The 16,434-nt window shown below is 33.9% G+C and overlaps 1 protein-coding gene and 1 long non-coding RNA gene across 2 annotated transcripts; both read left to right on the forward strand.

Annotated features, from left to right (window-relative positions):
- Positions 1–5,605: 5,605 nt before the first annotated feature.
- Positions 5,606–6,702, forward strand: LOC140059338 (uncharacterized). Its single transcript, XR_011847165.1, has 3 exons — positions 5,606–5,683; positions 5,925–5,994; positions 6,561–6,702. It is a non-coding gene; the product is annotated as an uncharacterized lncRNA (long non-coding RNA).
- A 4,045-nt stretch (positions 6,703–10,747) lies between these two features.
- LOC140059264 (galactose-3-O-sulfotransferase 3-like) lies at positions 10,748–11,850 on the forward strand. Its single transcript, XM_072105133.1, has one exon. The coding sequence runs from the start codon at positions 10,852–10,854 to the stop codon at positions 11,692–11,694; it is 843 nt and encodes a 280-aa protein (XP_071961234.1). The 5' UTR covers positions 10,748–10,851; the 3' UTR covers positions 11,695–11,850.
- The last annotated feature ends 4,584 nt before the right edge of the window (positions 11,851–16,434 follow it).

Raw genomic sequence — 16,434 nt, forward strand, 5'->3', positions numbered from 1 at the left:
TATGTACGGGAATTGGGCGGCGGCACGTGGTGGTGGTGATGGAACCGCAGTAATAAAGTTGATTGTATTTATATATTATAAGAACCAAACTAAATAATAGACATTCTGCGAAATGGAAATCGGAAATTCAAGCTCCTATTCAGTAAAAAATTAAACTGTAGTCTACCTAAATATTTAGGGCAAATCATCGGTTGTGGTGTTGAACTTCCTGTAAACATTTGTGTGAACCAAACTGGGTCGAATTTCTGTCATGAGTACTGATTTGTTGGCCTGTGATTTATGACGCCTAAGGGATCTATCTAGACTTATTTTTTAGAATAATGTACGTACCTGTCAGATACAATTGTCTTGTGTCGTATAATAAATAAGTACTGTAATAGTTACTGAAGTTACTATTACAATCTCGTCAATGAAAACACGAAAATGTATATGCACTTACTTATGAAAACGTATACAGTATTATACTCAGTTATTGAAACAGTAGGTTTAAAAAAGTTTCGTTTGTCTGTAAAATGATGTAATCAAGCTGTTTACATGAGTCTTAATTTATAAGCACATCAATAATAAAATAGTTTATCTATCCTGTAATTGGCGAGATTATGGTCGCTGTTGAATGAAATAAAGCCAATCGGTATCATATTTGTACAGAAACGTTTTCGCGGCCGAAGGGTGTAACCTAAATTCGTTGTATTATCGTCAAGAACTAACTGTAACTAAACTTACATAGAAAGTAGGGTATCATAAATTTGACCTTAGCACTCGGGGGAGTGGCTAAGATGAAGTCCGTGGGACTACTAAATATAAATTGTAATGAACCTCGAGGGACATAAATAGGAATATTTCATGTTTCATTATCAATGTATAATAAATGGAAACTGTTTACCGATTCAAATAATAGAAATTGGTTTTTAACATTTTCCGAACCTATTGCAAGTTTATTCTCAAAGGGCACATATTATATTTACCTACCGTATGTGTTAAACCAAGGGCTCATAAATTTACCTACAGTACTTGTGTTAAACCAAACTGGATGTTCCATTCATCGCAAATCAATACATTTGTATAATCGTATATTAAATCTATCAAAATAGTATTTTTTAAAGAAAATCGGCCTGTCTTCAACATTATGATGGTGTACTCTAGCAATCTATCAAAATAGTATTTTTTAAAGAAAATCGGCCTGTCTTCAACATTATGATAGTGTACTCTAGCTGTTCAACCGGTTTTCAGCAGCTATTAAAAACAATTATCGTAGGAGGAGATAGGAAAATGCGAAGCCTCCTCGCTATGTAACATTAGGGTTGAGGGATGGGAAAGCGGATAGGTACAAAGAGGAACAATTTTTAAATATATTCTTTATCCACTGAGTAACGAAATATTTTGTTCATGTTTTATAGGCCTATAAATAATATACCTCTAAATACAGTAGGCCTAAAACATTTGCGATTTAATACTTTGTTAAAACTGTCACTGTCATAATCGATTGAAATATTAAAGTACATGTCACGATACACCACTACGACGTTTATATTTTTGGTAATTATTAATTAATACAAACGTTGAGAAGGAACCGTCAGTATAAAGTTTATTTGTATATCTAACAGTAGAGCCTATCCACAGTCTCAGTAATAAAGTTTATTTGTATATATTTTTATATTACATCTAACAGTACGAACATTCACAGTAAGAAATGTTCGATTCAAATGAAAAATAGTTAATAGGTATTTACAGTATTGTCAAATTATTGCAAGTTTATTCTCAAAGGGCCCATATATTTACCTACCGTATGTGTTAAACCAAGGGCTCATAAATTTACCTACAGTACTTGTGTTAAACCAAACTCTGGCAGACTGAGAGATTGGGATGTTCCATTCATCGCAAATCAATACATTTGTATAATCGTATATTAAATCTATCAAAATAGTATTTTTTAAAGAAAATCGGCCTGTCTTCAACATTATGATGGTGTACTCTAGCTGTTCAACCGGTTTTCAGCTATTAGAAACAATTATCGTAGGAGGAGATAGAAAAATGCGAAGCCTCCTCGCATTTTTTTGGCGGGTATTTTTCAAGATGGACATCCATTAGACAGTGTATACCACGATCGGAAAACACCCCTATTTGGGGCAAATCTTTGAACCTAAATTCGTTTTAATCGTCAATAACTAATTATCTAACTCAATTTAATTAGTAAACAGGGTTACATCAGGCGGTTAAAATCAGTACCGAAAGTACGAACCAACTTTACATACCATCGAGTGAAAATTCTAGAAGTAAGGCGCGATTTACCGAATTTTGCCCTTACGTAAATTTATATATAGATGATTTATATATAATTTACACAGTGCTACGCAACATCATTGATTTACATTATGCACAATATTATTTAAAAAACCGCTGCGAATTAAAGTTGGAATTTATTCTGACTTGTTAAGCCTCCACTGATTGTGAGGGCGTTTGTTGTATGAGAGAATGTATCTGGTGGGTGAAAATCTGTGATAATACCATACATGGCTCTGTGGTCTAGTGGTATGATACTCGCCCTGTAAGCGAGAGGTTGCAGGTTCGAATCCAGCCAGAGACATTTTTTCATACAACTAAAAAATATGGAACTTTCGCCAATGAGCTATGCTCGACGCGATTATGAGATCATGTTCCGAATATGAGCACCGTTTCTATAATTTACAGTATGATTTATATATAATTTACACAGTGCTACGCAACATCATTGATTTACATATACACAATATTATTTTAAAAACCGTTGCGAATTAAAGTTGGAATTTATTCTGACTTGTTAAGCCTCCACTGATTGTGAGGGCGTTTGTTGTATGAGAGAATGTATCTGGTGGGTGAAAATCTGTGCTAATACCATACATGGCTCTGTGGTCTAGTGGTATGATACTCGCCCTGTAAGCGAGAGGTTGCAGGTTCGAATCCAGCCAGAGACATTTTTTCATACAACTAAAAAATTTGGAACTTTCGCCAATGAGCTATGCTCGACGCGATTATGAGATCATGTTCCGAATATGAGCACTGTTTCTATAATTTGCAGTATGATTTATATATAATTTACACAGTGCTACGCAACATCATTGATTTACATATACACAATATTATTTAAAAAACCGCTGCGAATTAAAGTTGGAATTTATTCTGACTTGTTAAGCCTCCACTGATTGTGAGGGAGTTTGTAGTATGAGAGAATGTATCTGGTGGGTGAAAATCTGTGCTAATACCATACATGGCTCTGTGGTCTAGTGGTATGATACTCGCCCTGTAAGCGAGAGGTTGCAGGTTCGAATCCAGCAAGAGAAATTTTTTCATACAACTAAAAAATACGGAACTTTCGCCAATGAGCTACGCTCGACGCGATTATGAGATCATGTTCCGAATGAGCACTGTTTCTATAATTTACAGTATGATTTATATATGTATTTAATTTGTTTTTAACACAATATAATTATTAAAATAGAGTAAGAATATTTATTACTTTGTGTAAAGTACAGAATTATTAGAGTAGGGCAAACATATGATCATTTAGTAATTATATTTTATTATATATTTTTCAGGTAACCGACTTTACAGTCAATATTGTGGGTAACCTACAGAATGCTGACGATGAGTTGTTTTTAACAGACATAGCTTCCACTTCCAGTATCATACGGTCGCTTGAAGCTCAGCTAGCATCACTGTCAGACTACGAAGCGGTTGAGAAAAATATAGCTGTACATACCAAACAGTATCTTCATGATGAATTAAGCAAGGGCATTGGATATTTGATTGATGATACTTCTGGAACCGGTTTTCAAAAAAAGAATATTCACACATATAAAGAAGAATTGGGCACCTTTCAGACGAAGGCATCAATCTTTTTACCTCCTGACATTGTTGAATTAAGTCAAAATCAAACCGGTATAAACAAGACTCAAGTGAGCTTCGTTGTCTATGGAACGTCTAAGTTATTTACATCTAATCGTCTGAAATCGATTAACGACAGCAGGATTGGAAGTCTTATAATTTCGGCTACAGTTGAAAACGTTATAGTAGAAGGTCTGCGAGAACCGATCAAAGTCACATATTTACCAGTAGAGGTGAGAACTAGGTGACCCAGTGATTATGTTCACGCTCAGAAGAACCGGGCATGGACATACTGTGATATACACGTACCCCTCTAGGCGTGTGATGATCTTAATTGTGATCTCGTCCACATTTAACAAGACAAAGATAAATATCATATTATCATGTTAAAATGATGATAAATTTGAGTTTTAGGTAGACATATTATACCAATATATGATCATTGTTCTATCGTGAAATTAAATAAAAGAAAGCATAACTGTATTTTTTTTTAAACACAGGATGAACTTGATAACTCTGAGTGTGTTTTCTGGAACTTTACATTGTAAAACGGACATGGTGATTGGTCTAACGAAGGCTGTTACTACAACACAACATCAGACGATCGTATCGTCTGCTTCTGTGACCATTTAACAAACTTTGCAGTCATAATGGTCAGTATTCTTTTCTGATTATGTATTCGTTATCTTTTCATGATTTTTGGTTATTTATTTGGTATTATGGTGTTTTTTTTAATAACATGCCACGTAACAACGAGGCTAGTTGAAAAAAGTCTATAACATTGAATCTTCACACAATGATGGTTCATAGTGGTAGTTGCATGAAAGTAATTGTAATCTTCCAAATATCTTATTAATAGTGCCATTCGGCCCAAGGTCCTAACTTACCTTCGTCTCAACAACATTTTTGTTTTAATGAAGTTCCTAAAAGCAGTAAATAAATAGATACAATACAAAAAGCCCCAAAAACCCTACAAAAAATTGTAAGCAATCTTTACATTCAGTGACCTGGTTTTTTTGTATTGACCTGTTCATGTGAATTTGTCTCTGCTATATCATGGACGTAATGCATTTGTTTACCATAGTATAAATAATGTGTTTTCTTACAGGATTACTCTGGACAAGCCGGCCAAACCACTACATTCGAGGATCTACTTACATACATTAGCATCATTGGTTGCGTCATATCTATCATGTGCTTGGTATTTACGATTGTTACATTTACATATTTCAGGTAAGATAAAACAAGAAACTAAATTTGCATACATTACATCACTTGGCTAGTATTATGATTTAATTATTTTCTCTTTCACCATTTCTAATCAAGTGTCTGTAAATGTACTCTAAGCCAATATACAGTATCACAATGATGTAAATGTGCATTGTACAGTAGGTTATCAAGAAATGTATTTATTTCAGTTCCACAATAATATTATATTATATTATTCTCAGCAAGTTTAGAAGGTCTATAAAACATTTTTATACTTTTATATTAAACACACACTTAAAACTTCATTTATAACAACGTGGTTTTATTATTTTTTTTTTTTATTTATCTAGAAAATTACGTGGAAAACGTCCCCAACGTATACTGGTCAATCTGTGTTTTTCTCTGATGTTACTATACACTACATTTGTGGTCGGTATTGGCTTAACATCGTGTCCCAATTGCTGCATCGTGGTAGCCATTCTTCTACATTACTTTGTTCTCACAACACTTTTCTGGATGCTTGTCGAAGCTGTGAATATGTATCTGCAATTCGTTTTAGTGTTTTACGATGGAGTACGTTTTTTCGTGTTGAAGTCTGCTTTAGTTGGCTGGGGTAAGTAGATACGTTTAAGCTGCCGTACTATTAGTACTAAAGCATAGCGCCGTGCCAGTACGCATCCCCAACCCCAACCCCCCGGAGTAGTTCCTATATTGCTTCGTTTCGGACCTTATAGACTCTTCAGTAAGCTATCCTTCCTTCTTTATTTGCCTAAATATATTAATAACAAAAAAACAATACAAGAATGTACATCGTAAAATAAATATCAATGTGTTGCTTATTTCTTTTTGAACAGTTCTTCCTATCATACCAATTACAATCATTGCTGCTGTGAAGTGTGAAGAAACATATTCTAATGGAGATTAGTAAGTTTCTATGTATTGAGCAATTTCAAAAAAGTGCAAAACAAGGTTTCAGATAGGCCAACTGGTAGATCGCAGTCGTTGTAGGCCCATAGACAATTGCCGTAACAGTAGACTAATCCTAACCAGGAAAGGCTGAGACTTCTCCTTGTCCTTGCCTTACTATTGTTCATTCGGGACTGTTGTGACCCGAGTATTCAGCACTCTGTCTATCAACGATATTGGCTAAATAATTATTAAACTGTACGATTAAACTAGACATCTATTCAGTGAAAGACCAACACTATTTGATTTACAGTACTTACAATTTACAACACATGCTGTTGAATCTGCAATAGCTCCATATTATTTAATACTAATGCAACTTGTAGTGCTAATATTGATACTAGTACGGTATTTAAACGCATGCACTATTGACTACTATTCAGCAATAAGATAATCAATTATAAAATAGACTTAACAGTTTCACACATTATAAAGTTATACTTTTACGCTTAAGTTTTGCTAAACGTTTATACTTCATGTATACAATCATTAACAGAAAATTTAACCTTGTTTTGCCCACTCAGTTGTTTTATGAAACCTGGAAACCCGATATACTTCGGTTTGTTACTCATCTCATCTATCGTCCTCTTCATCAACATGGTCATGTTCGTATTAATTATTCGAGGACTGACTTGCCAACGAACAGTAACGTCGTCAAAACTGAAGGATACAAGTAAAATGGACGAGCTGACTACACGCCTACGTCAAGCCATATCGATAATGATGTTGCTTGGCTTAACGTGGATCTTCGGATATTTCTCCATTCAGTCTTCTGACGCAGTTCGTTTTTCGTTCCAATTGTTGTTCTGCGTATTCAATTCCCTACAAGGATTTGTTATCTTTGTATTTCTCTGTATTCGTCGTAAGGATGTCCGAGATGCGTGGGCAAGTTGTTTCTACTGTCTACGGACCGAAGTTACTGGAAGCAGCACTGCCATGTCAAATCCGCGACGTAGGATTGCAAATACCAAACTTTGAAACCACTTTAATACCAAAGTAGGCAAAAGTATTAGCACAAAACAAAGAAATCATGATTTAGAATTTTAGGAGATAATCCGAAATTGGTAAAGAACATTCGGCATCACCATCGTTATATTATTTTAATGGCAAAATATCTGACCCATCTCACATAAAAATATCTGTACGAAATAAGTAATAGTAACCACCATACGCTAAAAAAGAGAATTTTTCGTCACAAGAAAGATGAGTTTATGTCGCATGAGGGCGGGCATTTATGTGAATGTGCGATTGCATTCTGGGTAGCGTGGGTAATTTATAGCTCGCTTAATACATTTGCGTTCTTTCTCTCATTGAACTCCTTTGAAGTAACACGTCTAACGATTGTTGTCCCCGCCATTCTCCCCTGCTTCCGCCTTATATTTTCTTGTGCAGCGTGTGCGCCCAGAATATTTGTATTTCTATTCGATTAAGTGTATTAATGTTATATGTTTGTTACAACTCTTTATATAACTTGTATATAATTTCAGTTTATTAGATATATTGATCTGGTACGCATGTATTTAATTTATTCAGTATATTTTAATAGGGGCAGCCTTAAGTAAATGATTGTATTAAGCTATACCAATACCCTAACATATACTTGGTAGAGGGTGGCTGCCCCAGTATTACACGTTTTTATATATATTTAATGTATACTTAAGTTCGTCATTTAATATTAAATGACAATTTCCATCCAGCTCAGTATTATCGTTTCCTTTTGTTGTCCGTTTCTTGCGTCATAAAGGTAGATTTACACTAGGACGATAATGATCGACGATAAATAAAACAAAAGAAATATAAAACATTTTCATTCTAGAACTATAGAATAACCATCTATCCTTCCTTTGATTACCTCACTGAAAGAGATGTTGTTTCCAATTTTTAATCTTTTTATCTTTTCAATTTGTATATTTATGTACCGATCCCTTATTTTCATTTTGAGTCTTAAGATACTTTTTTATAAGCTTCTACACGTGTTTTACTTGGTGCAATATATTTTGTATTTCGATGTTTTTTTAAGGGCAACTGGCTCTTTGAGTTATAGTAATTGTTTTGCTTTAGTTGATCCTGACCTTTGTGCTCTGTTTCTATTCTGTTCTGTATCTGTGTATTGGTCGAATAAATAAATGAAATGATGAAAATGATATTTTCACACGTCCAATCAAATGACGTCACGAATAGTAAGAGCAATAATATTGTGACAATACAACGATTTTATTGTTTTTATTTATCATGACGTCATTTGATTGAAATTTTTTAAATATTGATATACAGCATACATTATTATCTTGTAGTTCTAGAACGAAAACCTTTCTAATTTCTTTTATTTTATGTAAAAAAATGCATGTATAGTTATCGTCAATCGTTATCGATGGGCCTTTAAATTATATCGCAGTGTTTGTAACTTAAAGATTTACTTATTCATATACGGCCATCAAGTGGCATAATTCCTTATTATTTTTTTTTGGAAAATAAAATAATAGCAAGCGATACATTGCTTTTATTATCTCTTAAATTCTATAATAATTCTAATTATTTTTTTGAAACATAGGAAAACATAATAATATTATTACATTTTTTTAAGTGACTGAGTAAAAACAAAAAAACATCAGTAGCGGCTCATAGTTTACCCAGTAGTTTCGTTCTTTCCTGTTTTTACCCAAGAAAACAACAGACAATAGACACGGATGAATTCGTTCATTGTGTTGCTATCGTCACGATCAAAGGCATTCGATTCTGGAATTACAACGGCGAGCAATTACTTATTACTTGAATTTTACCAGTTTCTGAGAATTAAAGCTTTGGAATTGTTAATATCATTAATAATCAATTCCAGGTTGCTGCTCTCTGGAAGTAAGCTTTGTTATTCTTGAGGCTCTGTTAAGTATAATTATGGTGTCGGTGTTATCCGGATGGTGTTTAGTAGACAACCAGTGGGACATATAGGTAGTATTTATTCATAGTTGGTATTTCTTTTGTTTGTTCGTTTGTTTGGTCCGCTTGAGTAAACTTGAATATTTTTAGTGGAGTGTAGAGGGTGTCCTTGAAGATGGAAATTATCTGTTTTGTTTGACTGTATGCTTTTTATTTGATTGTAGAGCACCACAAACAGTTTGAAAATAAACCAGAATAGAGAAAAACAATCGACATCTGAATCTTAGATGAAACGAACACATATATAAACTATAAGCGCTACGCAGTACTGTACTTAACGCAACATATGGCAATTAGTACTAGCGTTGCTTATAAAGCACGCTGAACAGTTCCAACATACTTGATAACCTTTATGTAAATTAGCTACTTCACAAAAGTACCTTATAAATGAATATGGTGGCTCATTCAAATCACGTCGAATAGATTTAAAAGAAGAAAGATGAAGCGCGCACGTACACAGAAATGCGTTATCGTCTGTATAATCACGTGTTTGTTCTTTGCATATTTACTTACTAAAACAACATTTACTTCTTGGAGAAAGGACAAGAATAGTACATCAAAATTAACACTGTTCAGGTAAGTCGCAATTGACCTACACATTTTTAAATACCACCCGATTTTGTAGCTGTCAACAGATTGATTCTAACTGACAATTTCAAGTCAACTAGAAACGAGAATAGCTGTATCAAACTGTATTACATCTATATATAGATTATGGTTAATTCTGACATAGGCGAGCACAATGCAAAAATTTCGGTACACATCTCCGCCTATGGATACCTACCTTATCTATCTCAGATGTACCGTGAAACATAGATTTGATAACATTAGTTTTTACATCGACGCTATTGTTCCATATTTCTATCTTAGGAAGATATTAAAGGGTTTTATAAGAAATTTTCGGATTTCAATCGGTAAGTTTTAACTCTACGCGCGGTAATTAATTTCCGGGTTCACGGTAAGGTAAGGTGTGTCAATCACCTAGCAAGTTCCCTGCATGGTTGGTTTCAACCAGGGAGTTGTAACCTGTTTCAACTAAGTTGGCCGTTTGTTTTTTTGTTTATTTTCGGACCGCGCGTGTGAAGGTATAATACTGTAGTACATAAATATCAAATTAAATATATTCATAAAACATAGGAGTAAATTGTGGGAAAATAATTATATAAAATTACATCGAGAGAATTGATGATAAGAGCTTTTGTTTGAAATCGAATGAAACCCCGATAGCCGAGTTGTTGAGTAAGCTGCCAGGACTTTATGTATATATACTATGCGCTATCTGAGTCCTGTCAGGACCCTGGGATACTTCTGCCCATGTTGCAAGCCGTCTAAAACGTCTTCCTTCTTAGGCCTAAACGCTTTCGTTGGTTGGGTAGTTTAACTTTTATTTTTTATTTTATTTGAACACTTGTCTATAAAAAATACTTTTAGGTTTATATTTGTTTAATATTTAAAAAAGCGTGTACTTGCATTTTAATAGTTCAATACATTTCTTTTTCACTGTAGTCTATCAAGTTTATAGACTATGTATTTGTTATTACATTCATAAGCTCTGATCAGAACCAGTTTAAACAACTGATTTGGTATTTGTACACTTTTTGAAATAAGATATTATGTTAATTAATACTTTCTAATTGTGTGTTTCATTTCAGAGAAAATAGTTCTTCGAGAGAAACGCCTAATTCTAAGATGAATACTAACGGTGACAACATAACACAGGAGTGTAATGTAGTAAAGCACATTGTATTTGTAAAAACACACAAAACAGCAAGCACTACCATAGCTTCAATCTTTCAGCGGTTTGGTTATTCAAGAAATTTAACATTTGCTATCCCTCAGAAGGGACATACTTTTTCTGTCTTAGACTTATTCAAGCGTGAAATGGTATTTTCAGTTTCATCAGGAAATAAAATGCGTAAGCAACCATTAGATAGTTACCATCTCCTTACCAACCATGCAAGGTACAACCGTAAGGAAATGGATGCGGTCATACATCCTGCAATGTATGTCACAATCATTCGTAAACCAGTAGCAAACTTTGAATCGACTTTTGGATATTTTGATGCAGAAAAGCTGTTAAAAGTACCGCAAAATATAAATTCTTTAGAAATATTTTTTTTAAATCCAAATAAGTTTGTAGCGCGAACATTCTTTGGTTGGCAAAGAGCTAGAAACGGCCAGTTGTTTGACCTTGGGTTAAGTCACGAAGACTATGACGATCAGGTCAAAGTTCAGAACAAAATCAAACATCTAGACTCGGAATTTGATTTAGTTCTTATCACAGAATACTTTGATGAATCTTTGATATTATTGAAGAAGTTGATGTGTTGGAGTTTCGAAGATATTCTCTACGTTTCTAAAGGAATACGAAGTGCTAGTCATCGATACGCCCTCAACGATGAACTTCAAGCAAAAATACGCGAATGGAACCATGCTGACGTCATGTTGTATAACCACTTTAATAAGACGTTTTGGAGAAAAATTAAAGAATATGGAGACAGTTTTCAAAAAGATCTTTCTGAATTCAGGAACAAACAGCGAACAGTGTTGAGTCATTGTGTTGATGACCGGAATGTCGATGATTCGGATAGACGAGAGAACAAGTTCATTCTGAAATCAGACGCAATTGTTCGCGTTTTTTGTAAAGCACTGCTAAGAGGTTATGTTGAATACACTCGATTTATTCGAAATACCATGGTTAATAGAGATATGGGTAGCTTGTAAAGAATGTGATCAGCAGACAGTAGGTCACAATACCTGGATAGTCGATGACTGATGACTCTCAGTTAGATTGACAAAGAAAAAGTGACATTACACTCTATATCCCTCACTATACTTGAAACATGCAAGCCACCATTGTCAACATTATTGTATAAATAAGCAGACTACAGAGTAATAAAAGTCTTTTATTTATCTGAAACTTGATACATGTCGTGTTTGTGATAATTTGGATAGCATACCAGTAGGCCTATGCTTTGATTATACAGGAATTATACAACTAAAATTAAGTAGGCCATTTGTTTGAGTTTGAGAATGAAACTAGATCTTGAAATCTAAGTTTTCTAGATCTAGAAAACTCGGATATATCTGAGATCTGAGTTTTCTAAACACCCATCTTATAGCATTTAATGATTTCTAGTAACCAGAAGTACAATCAGAAATGTGACCTATTGTAACAACAAAAAGTTTTACCTGAATTCTAGTATATTTTATCGTTCAATAATATTTATCGAAACTACACCTTTACAGCGGTGGCGGCACACGTTCGTACAAGGTGTATTCTTAAAATACATAGACAAAAAACAAAAATACCAAATCAATTAAAAAAAAAATAAATAAACCCACCGACATAATAACATAATAACATAATAACAAGATTTGTATAGCGCACATACCACTCAAGAGTGCTCAAGGCGCATAATACATGATCGCTGTCGGTCACTGAAATGTTCAAATTACAAAAATTAAGTAGTAATAACTAAACATAATATTTTGACAATAGCAATAGTGAAGAACTAAAAATAATTCTATACATATAACAACAGTAAATAATATAATATAACTGAGAATAACAATTGAAAATATATACTGTACTGCCCTCTATACCACAACAAGACAAACATTAACGTGAAAATGACACAAAGAGCAAACTCCAGTTGCACTTTGTGTGCTCTTGTACTTGGCTAATATATTGAAATACGAGAAGTATTTGTACACACTGTACGATGAATGCTTCTACATACTGTGCATAGTTTATAGAAGTTTATAAAGACTACGGAGAATGTTGTTAGTTCAATATTTTAGAATAAATAACACTTTTTGTATGTCTATTGTGATTGTTATGGGAGTTCATTTTTCTCCGGCGTACTGCTTTTATTCGGTGCATATGCCTAAGGTTAATATTTCCTAGGTCTTTGTATTGCATATAAAGGATCGGATTGGCCTATATTTAAGTTAAAAGATCATGATTTTGTTAAAGTCTTTCTTCTCTTTGATTTCTAATTTTCACGCAATTTGGCCTGTATTTATTTTTGAAATAAAGAAAAATATATGTTTTATATATTATAAACACATCAGGCACCGAACATGAATTTTAAGCCGCCCGGTGAAATACTAAATTGAATTAATTTTAAACGATAAAGATGAGGAGAATGAGAACGAGTCCGCCCCAACCGAGATTCGAACCAGGAACATTCAGCTTGATATGCAGATGTCATAACCATTATACCACTGGGACTTTCATGGTATTTTTCAAACTCGAATTACTTTGATGAATACAAATCTCCTAATGTTCGTGTTTACAGTATATGCAATAAGTGACTAACAATGGCTAAATAACTTGGTAGCAATGGGTTGGCCTACGGCAAACAATTTAGAATCCGCAATTGTAAGACGTTTACAGTGCCATTATCGACGGAACAAAGTTCGGGACTAGTTTCCAATTTATGCATATTAATACCACTAGATTCTTAATGTAAGGAAGCTACACGTTTGTACGAGCAAACTCGAGTTACCGGGTGTTGTATGCACTTTTTTCTTGGTTAATATTTTGAAATAAAAGAAGTATTTTTATGTGCGATTCGAAAAGTTCTTCCAACTGATGTTTCCAACATAACGAGGTATGTAATTCTTTTATTTGTTGGTATTACTTGGAAATATGTTTCGTCTGTCGAGTAGGTAATGTTCGATGGCTGCAATAAATGAGCTTGTTATAGTAATAATTACCGAATTAATACTAGACATACACCCCAAGTATAATTCCCGATAGTGTACATTAAATGAAATAACTGTTTTTTTTCTGAGTGTTTTACTTTATTGTTTTGATTGTAGGTTATTTTTTGTGTATGTCCATTGCCATTCATCCACTGATACAAATAGCACTGTCATTTTTCAGCTACTTGCCATTGGATTTATATATTTTATATACATAGAAGAAAAAAATAGAATTCATAGTTTTATTTTTTATATAATTATTTCATGGTAATAGTACGTGTAGACCTAGAGATTGAAAACAATTATAATTGTATTTTTTCTGAATATTATACCATTATTGCATGTAGTAATATTCTGAAGTACAGTACTACTTTAATTTTTAGCTAATATTAATGATATACTTTTGTAATATTTGACGAAATGAAATGCCATCTAAAAGGTGTCAAAATGATCGTATGGGCTATCACACTCGTTATGTTAGTCAACTTAAATACTAAGAAACCTTAGACCCAAACAACGCCTAAATATATATTTTACTATAGTTACCCACATCTTTATCAGTTTAGATGTTGATGTATAACAAACTGTTAACAAACGTTATTGTAAATTATATTTATTTTAGTTTCTCTCAAGTTATGTATTAATCCAAAGCCTAAAGCCTTATTCATATTGAAATAAATTGCTCGAGTAAGAAAAAGAGAAATGAACAATAAAACATGTATATTAAATATTGAAATAAGTTTCATTGTCCATTGTTGTTGTGCGCCACTCGAATAAACTCGACGGAAACAATTTCAAACTTGGAAATAATATGATTTTTTGATAATATCAAACAGCAGTTTCACAATAATGACACGCACCCGCACATTCTTAGCAAACGGAGGGATATTAAACTACGCGTGCGTGCTAATTGCTCGAATTAACCGGCCACTGACCAATGAAAATGCGATGCGTTATTCTACTAATTTTCTTTAATTCAGTACCCCTAAATTAAGTTCCTAGTTGTTATTTATTATTAGTTTGTGCATTCCAAACATCTTTCACCAGGTGTCATGTTTAGCAGGTACATTTTAGTCAATGATAATTTGCATATTCACGTACACGTTTTCCCATTCATTTGTGATAATATCTCAGTTGTATGGGGTTACCCGTTCCGGCGTTGATACTATATAGTCTGGTCTTGTACTGGATTATGTGATGATGTAAGTTTATACAAATGAATATACACTGCAATGGAATCGGTGCAATACTTCTAGACATGTATCACATTATTATGCTGTTTTTGGACCCTCTTTGATTTAAAATGAATATTGGAATTCTATCTAAGATAAGCGTATGCAAGTCACTGTTTTTTTAATAGTTCGCGTAATACATCGTGTGATTGGTGGTCAAATTACTTAATCATTGCGTTTTTACTACGTGGCAATTAAGCTTTAAACTACTTTAATACGTTGTGTTACGTCGTTTTGATACATCCTAGTGGAAATCAAGGTTTGGATTCCACGCAGGCAGATTAAAAAAACAGTCTAGTTAAATTTGCTGATTCTGTTCTATATCATTTTTATTAGGATTTTCTCAACACCCCCCCCCCCCCGTTTCCCGGTTCAACATACAGGCAGACGATGACAATGTGTCGTGTACATTTCGTATTAAGTCTATTGAACAGTAGCGTGGTGCTAATTACTAAATAAACAATCCTATCAGCATTATACCCATCGTCCTAAATGAATAGTACTGTAGCATATCGATCAATATTGCTTTTATTTTTAGTCGCGTGGAAGCAACTCTATAGTTCACTATGTCGGTATGTCGGTATGTCGGTCTGTCGGTCTGTCGGTCTGTCGGTCTGTCGGTCTGTCGGTCTGTCGGTCTGTCGGTCCGGTATCACTATGCGTTTTATCGCTTTCTGACCTTATCTTATTATCAGTTTAATCTAACTATATATTATGGCAATACAATTACGTGCGTAGCGCATGTAACGCATGCGTACGCGCGCTTAAAATTTTCAAAATTTATTTTCGATGAAATAAGAGTACGTTTCAGGCAATTTTAAGCGTTTACAACATTGCCATGAGTGCGCAGATTTTTGCGCACGCACTGCACGTTAATTGTTATTGCGCACTCTTTTTGCCCGATTTCTGTTTTCTTGACTTACTTTTCAACTCGAAATTACGTTATACGAGCACGTCAAAAGTGACAGGCTACGCACGTGTAAATTAAAAAAGTATAACTGTTTTTAAACATTTCAACATTTTTAAACATGTTCAGTCATTTCGGTCAGTTGGTAGGTTGGTCGGGCGGTCGGTAAACACTAAGCACGCGACTGCAGCCATCTATATGGCCTTGTTTAAATAAGAATCTGTAGTATGTGCGCCTATTTCTCACTGTCGAATTCATTGCTCATTTCTTCACGTCTTCTTGGATTATTCTTTTCAGATACCAGGTAATAATGGCGCGAGGTGTGTTGGTTCATCGATCAAAGGATACTATTTTTACGACATTACTGTTCCTTTGTTTATTAGTGAGTCTTCTATGCTTGTTTTCATTACAAATTAGCGTTCTAAGCGGCCACGAAGAAAACCTCGGAAACAAAGGAAAGTCTTTGTCTTGGACATATGGGTAAGCTTACAACGTATTCATTTATTAATAATGTTTGGTGGATACACTGTAAAAATAGTTTCTAGATCTTAAACACGTTTATCTTTTAAACACGAGTTACATGTTTAGCGTATTTAAACCTAAACGTGTTTA

The sequence above is a fragment of the Antedon mediterranea genome, chromosome 9, assembly GCF_964355755.1.
Source record: "Antedon mediterranea chromosome 9, ecAntMedi1.1, whole genome shotgun sequence".
NCBI lineage: Eukaryota > Metazoa > Echinodermata > Crinoidea > Comatulida > Antedonidae > Antedon > Antedon mediterranea.

Bases quoted from the DNA above. Each gene is read 5' to 3' on its own strand.
- LOC140059264 (XM_072105133.1), top strand. From the start codon at position 10,852: ATGGTATTTTCAGTTTCATCAGGAAATAAAATGCGTAAGCAACCATTA.